Raw genomic sequence first — 18526 nt, 5'->3', positions numbered from 1 at the left:
GTAGAATTGTTTATGGGCATGGACGGTATGGATGCTTTTTATAGCAAGCAACACTTAATAAGTTACTTAAATTGTCGTTGAAGGTTGAGGCACTACCAAAGAGAAATTCAAAATTATTTCATGCTATCGCACGATTTCCCGATTCAAGAAGTCGGCTTAAAACGCCGCGAACGAATTACAAACTGAGGGCAAACAAGGGCCTAGGAAGAGGTTTGCTGGACGTTGATCATAGATAATACAAAATAGAGTGCTCTTATGCAGGTTGCTAAGCAACGTACACAAATGCCACAAAAGAAAGCAAAAGGCGAATTATTAAAGTTTTGTAATGGCTGATGAGTTGCAAAAAGCACATTTATATTATGACAACATCAATAAGATAAGAATATTAGAGCAAGATGTTCTTAAGGACACTGAAGATCTGAGGGATACATGTAGAGAATATGAAACCAGTTAGCATTCACTACTTTATTCTTGCGTTTTATTTTCCAATGGACCATGTATGTTCTTGGTTTTTTTTACAGAGGTGAAGGATTTTGGAAAAATAATAAGTACATTATTAGAAACGCTTAAAGAGCTGGGAGAGAACGTAGAGAAACAGAAAATGGCAGCTATAGGAACTATGAACCTCTTGAAGTCCATAACAAAGCAGAGAGAAAACGATCAGGCTAAATTACAGGTAGGGATTTTTGTACGATTACTTCCTGCACGTCAGGGATATGACTTTGGTCATCCAATTTAGCACGCAGCTCGCATAGGTCGTTTCTAAAGGTGTTACACGCTCTAACTCCTTTTTTGTAAAATCGCGCGATTATTGCTTGCTGGAAAAGAGTTCCAAACACTCATCTGAATAAATGGATAGGTCAAGCTTGAAAATGAGCTTTTGCTTCGTCCCGACTTGAACGCATAAGTTGAAGTTCCTGATAGTTAATTCATTCTCTATTATTAGGTAGAATTCGCACCACAGCTTGACACTCGCAATCGTCAGAATCTGTGGAAAAAATGAAATACCTATCCATTAACAGAGTTCAGTGGTTTTAAGTATTGGTAGAAATATTGCTAGTACAATATCCATCGTTCGTGAGATGATTTATAATGTTAGTTAATTTATTCCAGAGTGAGATAAGTGAAAGGTCCATGGTTTTAGAACAGCTGGATGCAGAATATGATTCTTTGCAAATATTAGAAGCAAGTCAAACGGAAACCATAGAATATCTGACGTCACTTCGATAGTTCATTTACAACCATCATTGACATTTCTAGGACTTATCCCAGTATTAGATTAAAAATATTTTACACATTAAATTGTTTCACAAATAAGCTTAAACCGATTGTACTAACATAGTTTATTACCTGTCACCTAAAGCGATAAATCCGTTTAAAGAAAACCATTTTAGTCAGTAAAAATGTAATTTTCATTGAAACACACCAAATAAAAACATTTCTATAATGAAACCAGTTTTGCAGACAACCAAACCTAGACTGGACTATTTTTTAAGAATATTAGCATTTAAGTTTAACCATGATTTCCAACGATTTATTTATTTTTTCCCAGAAGTTGACTAAAAATCAGAGAAATACAATTTTACAAACTTGTGATTACAAAAATATAACTACATACTTATGCTACTCAGTAACAGATAAATAATTGAATATACTGTTTTATTTACGAAACCACTTTGTAGGAACACTGACAATTACCAAACACGTTTTTGATTTACATATTTTTTGGTTTGTATCAACTTGGGACACATGAATTTACTATTGATTTTATACTTTTTTGTAATTCTGAATATAACAAGTGCTTGTTTTTTTTTAATTAAATTTGTCAGATTCAAATGATTCAGATATCAAACAAATTGTGACTAAAACAAGATTAAAGTCACTGAATTTACTTTCTACATCTAACATTTAAGTGGTATTTGATATTTATTTCGTAAGTTTACATTTACAACTTACAACTAAATGCTAACACAGACAAATCAGTTCAAAAATGTCTATACTTCCCAATGTTCTGCATCTATATTTTATACTTAAATTAACTTGTAACACCTTCTTATTACAAATAAGGCTACTTTAGGCAAATTATCTTTAATCACAAGGACTTTGTCATCTTTTAAACTAAGAATGTAGTCAATTATTCGACTTTCTATTGCTTTTGAAACAAATATTATCCATATCGGCCCTGTTTAAAGATTATTTGCTAAATCTTGACCCTATAAAGAGATGTTTATTATATTCTAGAGGAAAAATGTCGTAATTAAGATAGAAATAAATGAATTAATATTAAGTCTTCATTTCTTTTGAGATTTTATGTAAACCTATAAATAATCTGTGCATTTTAATAAACAAAATGATCAAACCATGTTTAATGGGCTAATGTACATATTTTAAGTTGTTTTACATCAATTTGTCTTAATGTAGGCAAGATATGTTATTCTGGGATCATATCGAAATACCATGATCAAATAATTAAATGTAATTTTCTATCTAGAAATTCTATACATTTGAATAAAAAAAAATATTTTGGCAATATGGTTTATTCCTTTCTTAAATATAATTTACAAGTTACATGTATGTAGAAAAATTGTATTCTAATATTATTCGTAACATGATCTACAGGAATACCATTCATTGTGTATGAGAAAATTAACTGAATTTTGTATGAAATTAACAAATGAAAATAAAATTGTTAAGCTTTTAATTTTACGAACTTTGGTATTGTTCAATTTTTATATATTTCAGTTATAAGGGGTCCGGTTCGGTCTTTTTTGCCTTTTACTTTCAAAAGCATTATTATACAAATTGTTTGTTTTGTATGATAATGCTTGGGGAAATTCACAGTTTACATAAAATCTCACGGTTAAATGAACTGAGAAAATGTCTTGAAAAGAATGCATAAAATTAAATGAAGTGTAATCAATGGCCTGCATTAGATGACAATGTTATCCACAAAGTCTTAGACCGCAGTCATGAAACTTGCGACAAGCGGGATACATTGGGTTAAAAATGTCCAAGTAGACATTTTCATCTGATGTTTTGAATGTACATGTAAGTTGGTATTTCAGCCCGCTGTAGCTCGTATATTGGAAGTTTTGTGACCGCAGCCTTCTTGACACATCAGTATGAGTCGTAACACTGTTTCCCTAGTCAACCTAAGTCTAAACACTGGATGTCACCACGGAACTTGACAGTGTGTCGTCAAGTTTTTGCCTCTTATTGTCCTGTTGGGTCTCGTTGCACGGCTCGCTGTCGGCGACGCGCTTCTTGGGGCAGTCGGCGGCGCACTGACCCACCTCCGCTATCAGGCCCTCCTTGAACCTCACAATGATGGCCGTCATGTTGTCACACCCGGTGCCGTCACCCATCGTTGACGGCGCTAGGCAGTGGTCGAACATCTAAAAAAAAACATTTTTAAGTAAAATTCTTTATAACCGTATGTCTGAGACTTCAATGCTGTGTTCGGTACCAAATATCGTCGTGACCCATTTAGTTTTGTAGAAATTTAATAAAAAACATCCACCCATCTATACCTTCGCATTCATAGTATATTTCGTATTTTAGTGAGATAGTGGGATTTATGAGAAAAAGTGGGGAAAAAGAGATGCTTACCTCTTCACAGATCTGTGATAATCTTTCGCGACCCTCTGCCAGCCGGGGTATGATGAAGTCGCACACATCCTGACTGGACATGAAGTTCCATATGCCGTCACACGCCAGCACCATGAACTGGTCCTTAGCGGGGTCCACTGTGAGGGTTTTGACATCAGGCAGAGCTGTCACCATCTGTTCTTTGGCGTCCAACTCTTTATTCTGTTTGTACGAGTGGTCACCGATGGCACGTGATAAGTTGAGACCGCCATTGATACGGCCGTCATAGGAAACTTTGCCACCAGCTTTAATGATTCTGTCGAGTTCCGGAGCATCCTCTGGCTTGTGGTCTATAGACATGTCTATAGCTTTCCCTTCCCTGCATATAATGCAGCGGGAATCACCTGCGTTGGCCACGTATAGTTCGTTTCCTAGACATAAAAAAATTAAATTAAACGTAGCATATTCAATAATTGACCACAATTCCATTAAAATGTTAATCTGTCAGTTTGTGAAGGATGTATTGTTTATGAATATTTTCAGTACTTAAAATGTAAGATGCATGTTTTCAGATATCAAAATTATTTAAAAAAAATTACCTCTTAGCAAAGCAACAATAGCTGTGCATCCACTATCATTGCCTGGTTCCTCAGTCATGCTTATATCCTCATCACCTTCCTCGTCACTGGATTCTGCTTCGTAATCTTCTTCGTCTTCCTCTTCTTCACACTCTAGAAAGTAAATATATTGTTAAGCCAAATGTTTAGACAAGGTTAGTTGTTTTGACTGATTTATTTCTATTACTATGTATTTGACGCCTTTTCCTCAAAGAAATATCAACCACAATATACTAATACGAAAAAAATCTGTAGATTTACATGTCTTTTTTTAACTAATGTTTATTTACATAATATTTCACTGATTATTATGATATAAGTGATATTTACCCTCATTAGATGATTCTTCAACACCATTAACATTATCGTCATCAGATGAACAGATCTCTCCACCCTCAAAGGTTTCATCATTAGAATCGCTCTCATCATCATCTTCAGGCAACTGACGTAAGATGGACTCATACACGGCAGCGGCTGCTCGCCGTATCTTTGATTTCTTGGGCCTTTCAGGAGCTTCTTTGCCCGAACTTGACACAGGCGATGATTTATCTGCACAAAAAAGTATTACTTAAAAACAATGGAAAAGAACATGAATATTGCTATTTACGTAAATCAATACGTCAGGACAATATGATCAAACATATTGGCAGCATTTTTTTAATGTTGAAACAAGAAATAGTGAAAAAAAAACATGTATTGTCTAACTAAACAGGTACAAAATTTGTCATTGAATGCATGAACACATTTTGCAGATACTTTAAAAAATCAAAAGGAAAAATACAGCCAAATGTAGACATCTATCACTATAAAAGTGGCTATTGGTTGGTTCTATCAGAAAAGACCTACATGGACATAGAAAACTGCAGAAAGGAGGGTGTTGGTGAGGAGCTATCATAATTTAGTTTCATTCATGACCAGGTTAGATAACTTGTTGGACTATACTTTACCATTGGCTTTGCCAGACTTGACCGGTGTCACAGAACCATTAGACGAAGTAATATTACTGTCTTCCCCATCCATTGGTTTAGAGCCTGTCACTTCTCCATTACAATTTTCAGTGGTGACAACATTACAACCATTTGTAGAACTTTTGACATCCTCGCTCTGCTCAGGTTGGTCAGGTTGGTTATCTTCAGAACTGTCAGGTGCTGGTAAATTTGGTTTATCATTTTCCTTAACCACTTTATCAGGTTCACTCGTTGAAACCTAGAATGTCAAAGTTTTTGTTTAAAACTAGCTCTTGTACACCCCATCGTTTCATGCAGATTTGAATAAAAACAAAAATAAGTAACCAATGCATTCTTCCAGAATCTAGACAGTGTTCTAAATCTGTGCCAAACAATAACTGAGCCATTTCATAGATACCTTCTAACAAACATCCATGTTAACTTTTCACATTTATATTAGTAAGATCAGATTTACAAATAATGTGAACTAAGTCTATATTATATGATAATCGTAAAACTTATAAACTTAACTTACCTCTCCATTCAGATCTTTGTCCACTTCATTGGAATTTGTTGATGAAACTCCTCCAGAATCCTCATCAGCATTCTCCTTATCATCAACTGTTAGACCATTTTTGCTAGAAGATGTGGCATCACAAGTTTGTTCTAAGCTAGAGCCCGCAGCATGCCCTGAACTTGAACTTGATGCTGCTAATGAAAACATAAGTTCAAATATCTGGAAATCTATGATTCCATACTATCATTTGAAACATGTAGAATAAAGAAATGAACATTATAACTGTCTTAAAATTTAATTTTGAATTATTACAAGATAATAATTACCTGATGCCCCTGATTCATCTGTGTTCTTTTTGGCTCTCAAGCATGGTGACAGAGGTGTGCTTGAATCACCAAGTCTTGCTCTGTGCAGTGCGGTTAATTTATTCTCATATTTAGCCAGCACTTCCTGTATTAAAATAAATATAATAAAGTTTCAAAAGACAGCAGCAGCAATTGTTATAGGACATAGTTGTCATATAAGCTTTTAGACAACATACAGTCTTGCCTCTAATTTTTAATTATTTAATATGTTCAATGTGTCTGAAACTTTATATGATCAGTTGTTACTTCATATAGATCACCAATATTTTTTTTTAATATGTAAAGGTAAACTTTTTACAAAACAAGGATATATGTTAATTCCCAAGAATAGTTATAATGTATGTAATAGTATAGTTATAACCTTGCCATTTGCCTTGAAGAGAAATAGTAAATGCAATACAAACAATAAGATAAATTTGGAAGAAAAATTACACAAAACAATGTTGTATAATTTTGACATAAATCTAATTAAATTAAAATATTGATTTGCATAACTGTTATCATAACTTGAAACAACAATATTTAATTTAATTCTAAAATTTCCTATTGTGATAAATTAGTTACCAATATTTTAACTGTATTGGATATTACAATAATATAGCCAGTTATGTTTCTTGATATCTAAAAATCCATTGTAGAACATTGAATCAAAATTCACAGTAAAGTGACGAAGTTGTCAAAAGTGACTTTAACCAAAGACAGTTCAGTTATGATTGCCTCGATGGGTGCACTGCACCACACCAAGATATATCATGTTCTTCATACATTAATGGTAGGTTAATAATTCACCTGTAAAGGTAGGTGTGCCTCTTGATATAAATTACTAACATTTTCATCTTCAGATTCTTCAATATCACTTGTGCCCGGCGGGTTTATTTCACCTAAAAATGAAACAAGTATTAACATTTGTTGCATTAAGACAACTAATCGTTAGGACAGTAAATAAGTAGAAAAAATTTTAAATCTTTGAAAAGTTTACCTGCAAGTTCCTTCAAGATATCCATAACCTCTTTTGTTACAATTGTTGCATCAAATCCCAAAAAGGCATCTGTTAAAGCATTAACAAGGTCCCCATTTTTGTATGCATCTGTTTTTTTAATATATTCTGGCAAATTTTGTGAACAGTATGTAGCCACCTCGGCGCCGCCGTGACCATCGTATACAGCAAAGAAAGATGTTTCAGCATCATAATCTAAGATTGTATTATGTGCATCCTAAAAATTATTGAAAATGGCTATAATGGTTGGATTACAATTTACCGCAATAAATACTATGCTACAATATTTCTTCGTGGGTGTAACACTATATAGCTAAGGGCAAAATAGTTGAAGTGTGCAGAAAGGAAAATACAGTCAATATAATGCGTTACTAGTTTTTAAACTATGTTAAGCCGGTAGAACATTGCTTTATTTGTTCAAAAATAACTAGTGATTAAGTGATCAGAAAGATTTGACTATATAATTATCAAACAAATCGTACCTCTTGGTTGACACGCCATCCTTGCATGGAGCTTGCACCGCACTCTAGTTTGGCGTTCGACTCATCGCTGGACATTTTTTCAGTAACGGGTTCAGATAAATATGCACCCATTGTGATCAACTAAAGATGTGTACATGAAATATGACCAAAAAATAACTGACGCGCGAATTTCCCAAAAAATCGCGCAGGCGGCAAGCAAGCCGTCCAACCACAGATAACAAAACTCGTCTCAAAAACAGGTAAAATATGATTTACACAAAACTGATAATTTTGTCATTAATGATTAAAAAAAATACAATTCTGTTATATTATTATAGCAGTAATTCACATTTTATTTAGATGGAATCATATCTATGATAAGATAGATATGCAGCAGTATAGATCGTCAGCTCGGGTATAGGTATAGTTTAAAAATTATTGCAGCACTAACGCCCCACGTTGCCAATTGACAGTTTTTGAGGATTTTTTAAACGTGACCTGTGTAAAAGGATTTTTAATTCACAAAACAGTTATCTAAATAGTAAAAGAAACCTCTGTTGGATACGCCTTATCTAACACCTATGTATTTGTGCGTAATTTTATAGTGTTACGGATATGTCGTACTATAATCCCTATCTACACTCTAATGCCCGATACACACTTGGCCAGTACAGTAGGACAGTTCCGATGACCAGTCATAGATTGTACGGACTCACTGGCGCCAGTTAACTTTCTTAGTGTGTCAGTTGATTACCAGTCCAGTTATTAAGCACTACTGACTAACTTTACTGGCCAAGTGTGAACCGCGCAAAAAGTGGTTTTGCCATACTTGGTAGCATTAATTGGTAACTAAGGTATTACATTTTTTGTTTATTTAATATCATAAATATATACCTAACAATTAACCCTTTATCTTGAGATGCTCTTTATCTTTTCTTTATCACACCAGGCCCTCACCAGTAACTGACTTAACAAACAATGAAGTACAAGCTAGTACAATGGAAAACAGCCACTACATTTTCCTTATTTGTAGTTGACAGTCTCTTGTTTAATTAAAATTAAAATACCTAATTTTGTTTTGTCCTTTTAAGAACTAAGATAGTGCAATTATTTATGTATGAAGGTATCGGATGACATGAGAATGAGATGTACTCGTATATTCATGAAATAAACAATTTAATGTTGTGTTTACCCAAAAATAAGTAGTGCGTAATTTGAAATTATTTTTGTAAGTAATCGTGTTTCATAACGAGATGTAAATATAACGTTGAGAAATAAGACACATAATAAAATGATAAATTTACTGTTCAAATAGGTTTCAATACAAAGATAAATCTTACGGTTTGTGTAAATGCAGAGATAAATTTTGTTTAAATAAAATGAAAGAGTACACAACGAAACATTTGATCGTAACGCGTCTAGCGTTTAATATGTCTCAGTAGTTCGTTAAGCATTATAAGAACCGCTTTTATTAATATTACATCCTATTACTGTTCATATTTGAAATATTTTTGGTAGAATTAAACAAAATAGTTTAAAATGGATTCTGTGTTTGACCAGGCGCTCACGGAAATAGGTCAAGATGGTAGATTTCAAAAAAAGTTTGATATTATTTACAACGTAATTTTCGCGATATTATGGCCAATGGCTTACATGAACTTAATATTGGCTTTAGTGGTGGTTCCTCATATGTGTCAGGTTCCAGGAAAACCCGATAATGTTAGTGAAGTTTCTTGGAAAGAAATTAATATTCCGCAGTAAGTGAATACAATTATCAACACAAGTGACAGTATACTTAAGTAATAATTATGGTTTTCTTTAAAAAGGTATACAAATGCAGCCGGCGATGTGAAGTTTGACAGTTGTTTAATATACATCAATAGATCTACTAGTAACGATACTAAAGGTAATTTTTGAGGTATTTTTACCTGATATATAAAAACCCTCAACATCATAGCGGAACAATTTCCTTATAATAAAAGTAATAAAGTATCTGACAGTAACGCAAAATCCATAATTTTAATATTTTTGGTTAGGCTTAAATCATAGGTCATATGTGCAAAATTAGTTTAACTATCATATATTGAGACACTACAGTTTTCACTGATGAAAAACCTTTATAAAATACATTGTAATCTTATTCATTATACATGAAAACAGAAACAGTATTTTGTGCACAGTCGCTAAAATCCACGGTGTTCCACTTTAGGAGAAAAATCCTTGTTCACTGCAATGAGACAAACTCCGTCACTTCCTTTTGCAAATTAATCAGTAAGCAATGAGTGGTAGAAACGGAGAGATAATAATACAAATAAACTAGTCCTGTATCGCTAGTCGACATTTTTTTCGTACAGACACCTTTAAAAGCTGCATTGCGTTGATTTTTGTTCCGTGTCTCGTTACAAAATGTTCAATCGATTGTAGCGTTTAAGGTTTATATGTAACCCTTTTGTAAAGGTGTATACATTTTTAAATAATTATTTATTATTTTACAGCGTGTGATAAATATGAATACGATAAAACTTGGTATGAAGAAACAGTTCCAACAAAAAACAATTGGGTGTGCGACAAAGAATTATATGTTGCGAATATTTTTGCTGCGAGCAAGATCGGAGAACTTGTTGGATCTATGGTTTTTGGATGGTTTGGAGATACGTTAGTTTGGAATAACCCTTTTTTCTTAAATTTTTTTTCTTTTACATGACGGCAGACTGCGTAAACGTACTAACATTATCGGTATCGCCTCAGCGTCTAATTTGCCACCACTGCGGGGCGCATAGCTAAAATTCCACAGAATTCCATATGCTAAGAAAATTTTTATGATAAATAATATTATAAGTACTTATAAATTATGTAACATTTCTTTCAGTTTTGGACGGCGTCCTGCGTATATCACATCCCTTGCATTGCTTGTAATGGGTCGAACTATATCACTGTTGGCGGGATCGTCTTTCATCTTCTTTGTGATCGGATGTGTGATAGCCGTGTTCCCATCATGGTCTGCTGTCCAGAGCGTCACTGTTATATCCATGGAGCTGTCTTCTGCGGAACGTCGTTCCACTACCGCGACGTTACGATTCGCCAGTTGGAGTGTTGGCATGGGACTTATGGCATTATTTTTTTGGTGGTTAAGACATTGGCAAACATTTTTCATTGCCACCACTATTCTGCAGGTTCCCTTTCTTATATTTTCTTGGTACGGGCTTTAACTACTTCTTATACTAAAGTAAAGCGTCCTTTTTAATATATTTTTTTTTATAATTCTTTAGGAAGATGATTGAATCACCTCGATGGCTATGGATTCAGGGACATTCAAAACAATGTGTTAAGTATTTGAAGCAAATAGCGAAAGAAAATAAAAAAGAACTATCAGAAGAAACAGAGAATTCAATATTAACTGTAAAACCTGTACAAAATAACGAAACTTTGGGATACATCGCTCTATTTTCAGGGTGGACATTAGCTAAAAATACTACACTACAATTAATGTTCTGGTACGTATGTAAATCAAATAAAAAATTAATAAAAGCTATGAAATTTTACTTCCATCACATTTCACTAAAATATTAAATTAAGAGAAAAAAACAAGGCCCCTCTTTTTTAAGTGCAGGTGACAAACGTACAAAACTATTACAATCATTAGAGTTGGTATCCTCTTTTTTCCCTATTATCTTTCCAGTTATCTCCATTTTTAGGTAACAATAGGATGAAGTGAAAAATATATCAAGGGTGGCATCTAAGCTTGCACTTGTAACTATATAAATCCTTATTACGAGTCCATAAGTTATTTAACTTATAAAAAAAATAATACCTATGTATACTATTTGACCAAATCAGATGTTCACAGGGTTTGCATAAGTGTGAACTATACAGTTATAATGATGAGTTCAGGAGACAAATCCGATGGGAATCCTTTTCTCGAGTTCCTTTGGCAAGCAATAGCCGAAGTACCTGGATATTTTATAGCTGCGTGGCTCTCCGATCGAATTGGTCGTCGAAACACTGGCGTATTGTCTTTTGCTGTTGGTGCTTGCATGTGGATCATCCTGGCGTTGAGGGAAAGCAGTTAGTATCCAATAATTATTCTGCTAAGATAATAAAAGGCAATTGTTACCTTCGAAATATTTCTGTTGTTTTAGGTTCAAATGCAATATTTCGGCACCCATTGATGGGCAGTGGTATAGTGATTATAACCAGGTTGTCGGCAACGATGGGTTATTACATAATAAACATATTTAACTTCGAACTTTATCCAACTTGCATCCGACAATCTGGAATGTCTTTAGGGAATTTGTTTTCCAGTGGAGGTTCTGCTTTAGCTCCTTACATATTCTATTTGGTAAGTACAGAGGAGAGAGCATCACATCTTAGTCTCTTTTGTGTAAATAAAGTTATCAATCCAAAATGATTACTTCAATAGTATTAATAAGTTGGAAACGTGATTGATTTTATCTATGAACAGTATATTATGTTACAAAATCGTTAAAATACAGAAGTATATTAAAGTATATAATTTTGCAATAATAACAAAGGCGTTTAAACTATTTTAATTTACATGGTAAACACTTTGTTGCAAAATTCACAAAATAGATAATACTTGGATTTGTTGCTTTCAGGGTCATCGTGTTAATTCGCAGCTGTCGTCTGTAATATTAACAGGTGTTTCAGTTATCGGAGTTATCAGCACCTTGTTATTGCCTGAAACATTAAATAAAAAATTGCCCGAAACAATTGAAGATGCTCAAGTATTTGGAAAAAATACTCAAACGTACACACCAGTACTATTAAAAACTAGCGACGACGACCCGGTAGTTTCCTTGGAAAAAAATTAAATAAAAAAGACTTTATCGTATTTGATATTTTATTATTTTTAATAATCTAAGTTTTGACTGAGGAAAAGGTTCGGTTTAAAAAATCTATAGAGATAAATAGGATTAATTTATGAACTGTATAAATTATTGTAGATCGACTATGAAAAACATAGTAAAAAAATTAAAATTTCTAGGGAACAAACCCTTAACAGAGTTTCTGTCTTATACTTACACTGGCACTGGCATACATACTGGCATGCATACATGTAGATTAAAAATTACTGCGCATGTCTCAAATTCAGTGCGCATGTCGCAAATAAAGTAATTGATTTAATCTTTGCCTGCGCTTGGTTTATCTTTTGGGACGGATATGTCTGTCTGACTGACATTTTTTATTGCGAATTCAATACTGTCAGTTATTGTAGTATTTTTGTAATATTCGTGTCAATATTTCATAAACAATATGTTGTACACGATTATATCAATGGAAATTAAGAAATAGTTACAACAATTCAGAAGTCAGTTCTTAGAACCAAAGTCGCCGCCATCTCTATTTGTGTTTATCTCTTCTGATTAATTTCTAAAATGTCGGGCGATCACAAAACCTTTTTGAAGGGGAGCCCTTCACAGTATGTAAAGTTAAATGTGGGAGGAACTTTGTTTTATACAACGATAGGAACGCTGACTAAGAGTGATAATATGTTGCGAACAATGTTCAGCGGCAGGATGGAAGTACTTACTGATTCCGACGGTACTTTCATTTTCAATGTTTTTAACGTGTTTTTTTTTTAAGATTTACTGGTTCATATTTATTTATGTCTAATTATAGGTTGGATTTTAATCGACCGGTGCGGCAAGCACTTCGGTACTATATTGAACTATTTGCGCGATGGATCAGTGGCATTGCCGGAGAGTTTCCGTGAAACTATGGAACTGCTCGCCGAGGCTAAGTATTTTTTGATCGAGGAGCTAACAGAAGCTTGTCTGCAAGCATTAAATAAGAAGGAACGAGATGCTGAACCCATTTGCCGAGTACCTTTGATTACTTCACAAAGGGAAGAGCAATTGCTTATAATGTCCACATCAAAGGTAATTAAAAATCTACCTATGGGTCATGAGAATTAAATAATCTTCAACAAATTTATTCATAAAGGAATATTTTATTTCAGCCTGTGGTGAAGTTGCTGATTAATCGCCATAACAACAAGTATTCTTACACCAGCACTTCAGATGACAATTTGCTTAAGAACATTGAACTGTTTGACAAGCTCTCTCTGCGCTTTAGTGGTAGGGTGCTTTTTATCAAAGATGTCATCGGTTCTACTGAAATCTGTTGCTGGTCTTTCTTTGGTCATGGAAAGAAATGTGCTGAAGTTTGCTGCACATCTATTGTTTATGCTACTGATAAAAAGCACACAAAGGTTGAATTTCCCGAGGCCCGGATTTATGAAGAGACATTGGGCATTTTGCTTTATGAGAGCAGAAATGGACCTGATCAAGATTTGATCCAAGCGACTTCATCTCGTGGAGCTGTTGGCGGGCTTTCTTGCACTAGTGACGAGGAGGAGGAGCGCTCAGGATTGGCCCGACTCAGGTCCAACAAGCAGAATAATCAATCTTAGCGGTTACAGTCAGGCTTGGCCCGCCTACGTAATTCAAAGAGGACAAACGTCTGATACACAGCTGGCAACGATTTATCGTTTTGCTGGCCACCTTGCTACATTCTGTAATCTTTTACAGTGCTATAGACCCTTACGCTGAATTTAAAACGTGTTTCAAGTGTAGGTGGCATTTGTGACTAAACTCTGATGAACTATTTACCTATATTTACCTAATGTGTCTACATATCTATGATGTATTTAAAAAGTTTGATGTATCTTAAATATAATATAGATGTAGTTTAAATATAACTAGTAACATGTACTTCATATTCAAATTTGTAATGTTATAATTGTTCTTCGTTCACATTTAATGTTCCACATGACATTAAAATGTGTAATTATGTGCTTTTAAATTATCTATGTGCATATATAAATAAGTGATCGTAAGTGGAAAACATGCAAAGATCAAAATGAAATGTTAACATCAAAAGAAGGTGATATTGGTTAAAATGTATTAGTTTATTTATGAAATATTGAAATTTGTCACATATATTTATAGCAAAAATTAGTGTACATAACTTGTCGGAATTCAAAATGTTATTCGTAGTCAAATAGATTGTATAAAATAAACATTAAAGTACATAGTATACATAGTATGAAATATTGTAGAAAAATTGCATGTAATAAATTTATATTGACTATAGCTCAAATAAATTGCCAAATTGATGTATCAACTATATTAAGACTTAGGTGCAATGTTTGTCTTGAAAATGTTCATGATTGCCCTTAATTTAATGAAATTTGCATTACATTTCTTTCTTTGTATAAATTTATTTTTCGAATCATTTTAAGATAAATTACAAAATTGGTTAAAACGTATTTCGTGTTTTATAGTATTTTTATCTTCAAATTGTTATAAAAAGTATTTAGTATTGTAGTAAAACATGTGTACATTCTATCAAGAAAATCTTTGAGGCTATTGAATAATATATTCTAGAATTAGATTAGTGGGAAACCTTAGATTGTGAATAGACAAAAATAGTTACTTTCTAGCCAATATAAATGTGACATTTCTAACTATGTCTAAAATTCACCAGTTCCATTGAAATATGATTTATATACCCTATTTGTTCATTATTATTGACATTTCCTATCTAAGATCTAAAAATTAGCTAACTGTAACATTGCTTGGGAGTTTATTTATACTTGAAAAAATATATGATCTTTGTTCCTACATTTGATGTATTTTATGGAAATTAATAATTTAAATTGTTTGGTAATAGCAATTATCAACTCTGTGTCACTACAAATCTGTGTAACCTGCCCCCTTAGACATTTAGCTGTTTATTTCCTAATACACAATATAAGAATAAAATTTATTAAAGTAAAGTAGCAAGAATAAAATTTCCAAAAGTATTTTATGCATTTTTATTGAGCTAATGTAAACAAATTTTTCTTATAACATTCTAAACTACACAGTGGAATACCCGTTTTTGAACAATTATATTTTTTGATATTACAACAACTGTCTACACCACATTTTACTGGCTTTGGTGTTTCGATTGGTGACTTTCTTTCTAATGGATATGGAATGTCCGCAGGCATTGTTAAAGTTATTTCTTGTATATTATTTTTATAAACAATCATAGGCTCTAGTTTTCTATTAGGCTTTCCTTTTTGTGCATTTTTCAAGTTTTTCGATTCTTGTTTCTTCAAAAGTCTGTCCATTGTTTTTTTCTTATCCTTTTCTCTTTTCTCATCAGCTAACTGCTTTCTTTTTTGAGACTTTAAAGCTGCCTTTTGTATTGCTTCTGCAGTCATGACCTTTTCTTTATAGCCAGATGGCAATGCTAACAATATTTCACCTCCAGGGCTTGTTTCCTTATCATTTCCTCGCTCATACATTGCTCTTTGCCGTGCTGTCATCATTTTAGGATCCTTTGGTTTTATTTTTTTCAACTCCTCATCTACCTGAAACGGGCATTAATAAAGTTACTACATATAGCTGTTTAATTAATTAGTTATACCAATATTTCCTGTCAATAAAGAACATGAAATTTCTTAAAGTTGACTATTAATAAAATCAAAAATGCCAGAAATCTTTATTTATATTACACTTACAACCATGAATGCCAGATATTTAGGATTTGCCTGAGGGTAGTTTTTAAAGATACAATATGTTACAGTAAAAAAAAATTTGTTTTGAATTCTACCTTGCCTAAACCTTTTCTGCAGTTTTAAAGGGTTTTACAGTAATAGGTAAATTAAAAAAGTTGTCAAAGTTTACATACTTCTTCGAGTTTTCCTGATTTTATAGCATCCAGCCATCTTTCTTCCTCACTAGATGTGCCACTATCTTTGCCTTTCTTCTTTTTCTTTGCAATAGCTTTTGGAGGAGTACTAGATGATGAGCCGGGGATTGACTTTCTCGAATCAGATGATGACTTCATGGTTTGAGACTTTAAATAATCAGCAGCAGACGTGCCTGGCAATTCTTTTTTTGACTTAAGTTTGTATGATTTATCTAAACCATCTTCAAATGAGACATCTATAGATGTGTCGCTGTCATAGTCATTTTCAGGTTTTCTCTTTTTATGTTTTTTGTGTTTGTGCCGCTTTTGTTTCTTCTCTTGCGAAGTATCTAAAATTGTTAACAATTTTATAATTCCGCATTTTAAAATTCAGGTGTATTTATCAAAACATAAATAATTTGTACCTATCACAATTTCATCTTCGGTTGTGCTTTGTTCTCGCAGTCGGCGAACCATATTATTTGTAGTTTTATTTCATTAAAATAAAAGACGTGTTCTGTAAGTATACTTGGTTTTTATTGTTGATTATAGGATGTCATTAATTAAAGTTCTTTATTTTTAGGTGGTAGCCGAAGACAAGACAGATTTTGGTGTCACTGTCACTGTCAACATGACAGTTTGCAAAGAGTAAACAAAATTGTTTTTTTTACTTAAAGAATTTAATGACTTCTGTATTTAACGGCATTAGTCATAAACCGTCAAAAAATGGAATCTTTTTATCACGATTTTTAATCAACATTTTTAACTTATTTAAGAAATAATTTTCTGTATTGACTTTATTGTCAACGTTGTTGCAAAAAAACATAAATCTCTTTTTAGAAACTGGTAATTTTTTTAATAATAAAAGGAGGCAGACGACCGGCAAGAACACCGAGGTCGTCAACGAAGCCAAAGACATACGCAACACCAGAGGAACTACAGATGCGGCGTTGTCGGCCTTTGAGGAAATGATAGGCTCGCTTCTTCAAGGACCTTAAATTGTATTGGTTTGGAAATATTGCCAGTACAAACCGTTCCATAACGCGGCTGTGCGAGGCAGAAAGTTCCACGAAAACCGCACGGTTGTGGAATGCCAGCCATCGAGATGGTGAGGATGGTACCTGGCGGTCTGTCGTGTCGTTCGATGACGCATCTCGGCGGCAGGAATCGTTCCAAACAAACAAACAGTTTAAACATTCTGTATACTTTCCCTTACTTGTCTTCAAGAAAAACACCAAGATGTGTGTTACCCCATAGCTATAGCCTATAGCACTCAGCAATAACTGAATTTAGCAATACATCTATCTATAAATCTAGATAAGGATTCTTGATTTAAAAAATTGCATTAATCTATTGCTAAAAGAATCTTAAAATAAAGATGTTTTATTTAGATTAAAGATTTAAACAAAAGTTTAGTTTATTATTAAGAGTTGCACGTTTAAGCAGCATGAATAATTCAAGAGATACGTAAATCTCAGACCCGGCTCTCTAACGGGAAGTGACCGGGATAACCATAAAAGAGCACTTATGAATTTATTTTAAAAGATTATGATGTTTGGAATGGTTTTACTTCGTCTTTCAAGGCTTCAGTAATTGAACCATAAAACCATTAAATCGCAATTGCAGTCTCTTGTTACCTATCGGTTGACGGAGTGATTTGCAGATTTTGGTAATGTAATCTGATTTTATCGATCGTTGAAACACACTTGGAATTTTAAGCGAATATTTATTATTTGATGTTTCAAACTATGTTAAGTTTAATTTTAAATAAGAGTTCCGTTTAATACAAAAACCTGACAAAAGCAATTTATAAATTGTAACTTAAATCTCATTCCAGATTTACATTAAATTTATAATAAAAGCAATTTATTCACTTCATAGAAAATAAAGTGTTTAAAGAACTGAAAGGAAATGGAAAGAGAATTTTATTTTATCGTCTAGAAACATGATTTCTAAAGCGGAAGGTGAAATGAATTGTTGAGTAGTAGGAATGGAACGCTTGCAAAATATAACTCACGGAATGCTGAACTTTTTTTAGATGACATTTTGCTTTACACTAAATTTACATTTTTTTTACTGTGCTAAATATAAGAATCATCAATCAACTATTAGTTACCTTATGGCACAGACAGAGATTTTTTAAGGTTAGCAGAAACATGAAGATTTTCTAAGAGGCTAGCCAGGACCAGGATAGACAGCCATGATGTAATTCCGAAGTGAATATAAATTTTATATCAGACTTTTGTGATCTTTAGGAATCAACTATAATAAAGAGTTATAAACTGATCCTTCCTAAAGTCTTTAGTATAGATTATTTTTTAATATTTCGCT

The 18526-nt window shown here is 33.2% G+C and overlaps 5 protein-coding genes across 9 annotated transcripts; 3 read left to right on the top strand and 2 right to left on the bottom strand.

Annotated features, from left to right (window-relative positions):
- Positions 1-90: 90 nt before the first annotated feature.
- On the top strand, positions 91-1582 carry LOC106109294 (intraflagellar transport protein 20 homolog). Its single transcript, XM_013290736.1, has 3 exons — positions 91-449; positions 522-676; positions 1114-1582. Exons 1-3 carry the CDS (start codon positions 326-328, stop codon positions 1228-1230), a joined length of 396 nt encoding a protein of 131 aa, XP_013146190.1. The 5' UTR covers positions 91-325; the 3' UTR covers positions 1231-1582.
- On the bottom strand, positions 1431-7720 carry LOC106109290 (probable protein phosphatase CG10417). 3 transcript variants are annotated; one of them, XM_013290727.1, is made up of 10 exons: positions 7514-7720; positions 7014-7248; positions 6824-6915; positions 5996-6119; positions 5688-5863; positions 5153-5411; positions 4536-4754; positions 4188-4319; positions 3610-4019; positions 1431-3395 (listed from the first exon to the last, which is right to left on the bottom strand). In XM_013290727.1, exons 1-10 carry the CDS (start codon positions 7622-7624, stop codon positions 3159-3161), a joined length of 1995 nt encoding a protein of 664 aa, XP_013146181.1. In that variant the 5' UTR covers positions 7625-7720; the 3' UTR covers positions 1431-3158. The 3 variants fall into 3 exon arrangements, with proteins under 3 accessions (XP_013146181.1, XP_013146182.1, XP_013146183.1); XM_013290728.1 differs by having other exon boundaries at positions 5688-5860; XM_013290729.1 differs by having other exon boundaries at positions 6863-6915.
- A 103-nt stretch (positions 7721-7823) lies between these two features.
- LOC106109291 (organic cation transporter protein) lies at positions 7824-12543 on the top strand. Of its 3 annotated transcripts, none has more exons than XM_013290732.1 (8): positions 7824-8081; positions 9319-9398; positions 9988-10147; positions 10362-10688; positions 10762-10986; positions 11340-11557; positions 11632-11831; positions 12109-12543. In XM_013290732.1, the coding sequence occupies exons 1-8, from the start codon at positions 8074-8076 to the stop codon at positions 12322-12324; spliced, it is 1434 nt and encodes a 477-aa protein (XP_013146186.1). In that variant the 5' UTR covers positions 7824-8073; the 3' UTR covers positions 12325-12543. The 3 variants fall into 3 exon arrangements, with proteins under 3 accessions (XP_013146186.1, XP_013146184.1, XP_013146187.1); XM_013290730.1 differs by lacking the exon at positions 7824-8081 and adding an exon at positions 8826-9249; XM_013290733.1 differs by lacking the exon at positions 7824-8081 and adding an exon at positions 9128-9211.
- Positions 12544-12701: 158 nt separating this feature from the next.
- LOC106109293 (BTB/POZ domain-containing adapter for CUL3-mediated RhoA degradation protein 3) lies at positions 12702-15320 on the top strand. The gene is made up of 3 exons (XM_013290735.1): positions 12702-13054; positions 13133-13392; positions 13473-15320. Exons 1-3 carry the CDS (start codon positions 12889-12891, stop codon positions 13923-13925), a joined length of 879 nt encoding a protein of 292 aa, XP_013146189.1. The 5' UTR covers positions 12702-12888; the 3' UTR covers positions 13926-15320.
- On the bottom strand, positions 15317-16820 carry LOC106109292 (INO80 complex subunit B). The gene is made up of 3 exons (XM_013290734.1): positions 16621-16820; positions 16196-16545; positions 15317-15875 (listed from the first exon to the last, which is right to left on the bottom strand). Exons 1-3 carry the CDS (start codon positions 16670-16672, stop codon positions 15333-15335), a joined length of 945 nt encoding a protein of 314 aa, XP_013146188.1. The 5' UTR covers positions 16673-16820; the 3' UTR covers positions 15317-15332.
- Between the last annotated feature and the right edge of the window lie 1706 nt (positions 16821-18526).

Source organism: Papilio polytes, unplaced genomic scaffold (assembly GCF_000836215.1).
Source record: "Papilio polytes unplaced genomic scaffold, Ppol_1.0 DF821289.1, whole genome shotgun sequence".
NCBI lineage: Eukaryota > Metazoa > Arthropoda > Insecta > Lepidoptera > Papilionidae > Papilio > Papilio polytes.
Note: the sequence above shows the minus strand (reverse complement) of the source record. Positions and strands in the feature narration are given on the sequence as shown.

What these genes read in the sequence shown, in the direction of transcription:
- LOC106109294 (XM_013290736.1), top strand. Translation starts at nt 326, where the DNA reads ATGGCTGATGAGTTGCAAAAAGCACATTTATATTATGACAACATCAAT. An exon ending in ATGTAGAGAATATGAAACCA is followed by an intron (nt 450 to 521) that starts GTTAGCATTCAC and finishes TTTTTTTTACAG; the next exon opens with AGGTGAAGGATTTTGGAAAA. An exon ending in ACGATCAGGCTAAATTACAG is followed by an intron (nt 677 to 1,113) that starts GTAGGGATTTTT and finishes AATTTATTCCAG; the next exon opens with AGTGAGATAAGTGAAAGGTC.
- LOC106109290 (XM_013290727.1), bottom strand. Translation starts at nt 7,624, where the DNA reads ATGGGTGCATATTTATCTGAACCCGTTACTGAAAAAATGTCCAGCGAT. An exon ending in AGATGAATCAGGGGCATCAG is followed by an intron (nt 5,864 to 5,995) that starts GTAATTATTATC and finishes TGTTTTCATTAG; the next exon opens with CAGCATCAAGTTCAAGTTCA. An exon ending in ACAAAGATCTGAATGGAGAG is followed by an intron (nt 5,412 to 5,687) that starts GTAAGTTAAGTT and finishes TTGACATTCTAG; the next exon opens with GTTTCAACGAGTGAACCTGA.
- LOC106109291 (XM_013290730.1), top strand. Translation starts at nt 9,032, where the DNA reads ATGGATTCTGTGTTTGACCAGGCGCTCACGGAAATAGGTCAAGATGGT. An exon ending in TACTAGTAACGATACTAAAG is followed by an intron (nt 9,399 to 9,987) that starts GTAATTTTTGAG and finishes ATTATTTTACAG; the next exon opens with CGTGTGATAAATATGAATAC. An exon ending in TTTGGATGGTTTGGAGATAC is followed by an intron (nt 10,148 to 10,361) that starts GTTAGTTTGGAA and finishes CATTTCTTTCAG; the next exon opens with TTTTGGACGGCGTCCTGCGT.
- LOC106109293 (XM_013290735.1), top strand. Translation starts at nt 12,889, where the DNA reads ATGTCGGGCGATCACAAAACCTTTTTGAAGGGGAGCCCTTCACAGTAT. An exon ending in AGTACTTACTGATTCCGACG is followed by an intron (nt 13,055 to 13,132) that starts GTACTTTCATTT and finishes GTCTAATTATAG; the next exon opens with GTTGGATTTTAATCGACCGG. An exon ending in TTATAATGTCCACATCAAAG is followed by an intron (nt 13,393 to 13,472) that starts GTAATTAAAAAT and finishes ATTTTATTTCAG; the next exon opens with CCTGTGGTGAAGTTGCTGAT.
- LOC106109292 (XM_013290734.1), bottom strand. Translation starts at nt 16,672, where the DNA reads ATGGTTCGCCGACTGCGAGAACAAAGCACAACCGAAGATGAAATTGTG. An exon ending in CGAAGATGAAATTGTGATAG is followed by an intron (nt 16,546 to 16,620) that starts GTACAAATTATT and finishes TAACAATTTTAG; the next exon opens with ATACTTCGCAAGAGAAGAAA. An exon ending in AATCAGGAAAACTCGAAGAA is followed by an intron (nt 15,876 to 16,195) that starts GTATGTAAACTT and finishes TGCCCGTTTCAG; the next exon opens with GTAGATGAGGAGTTGAAAAA.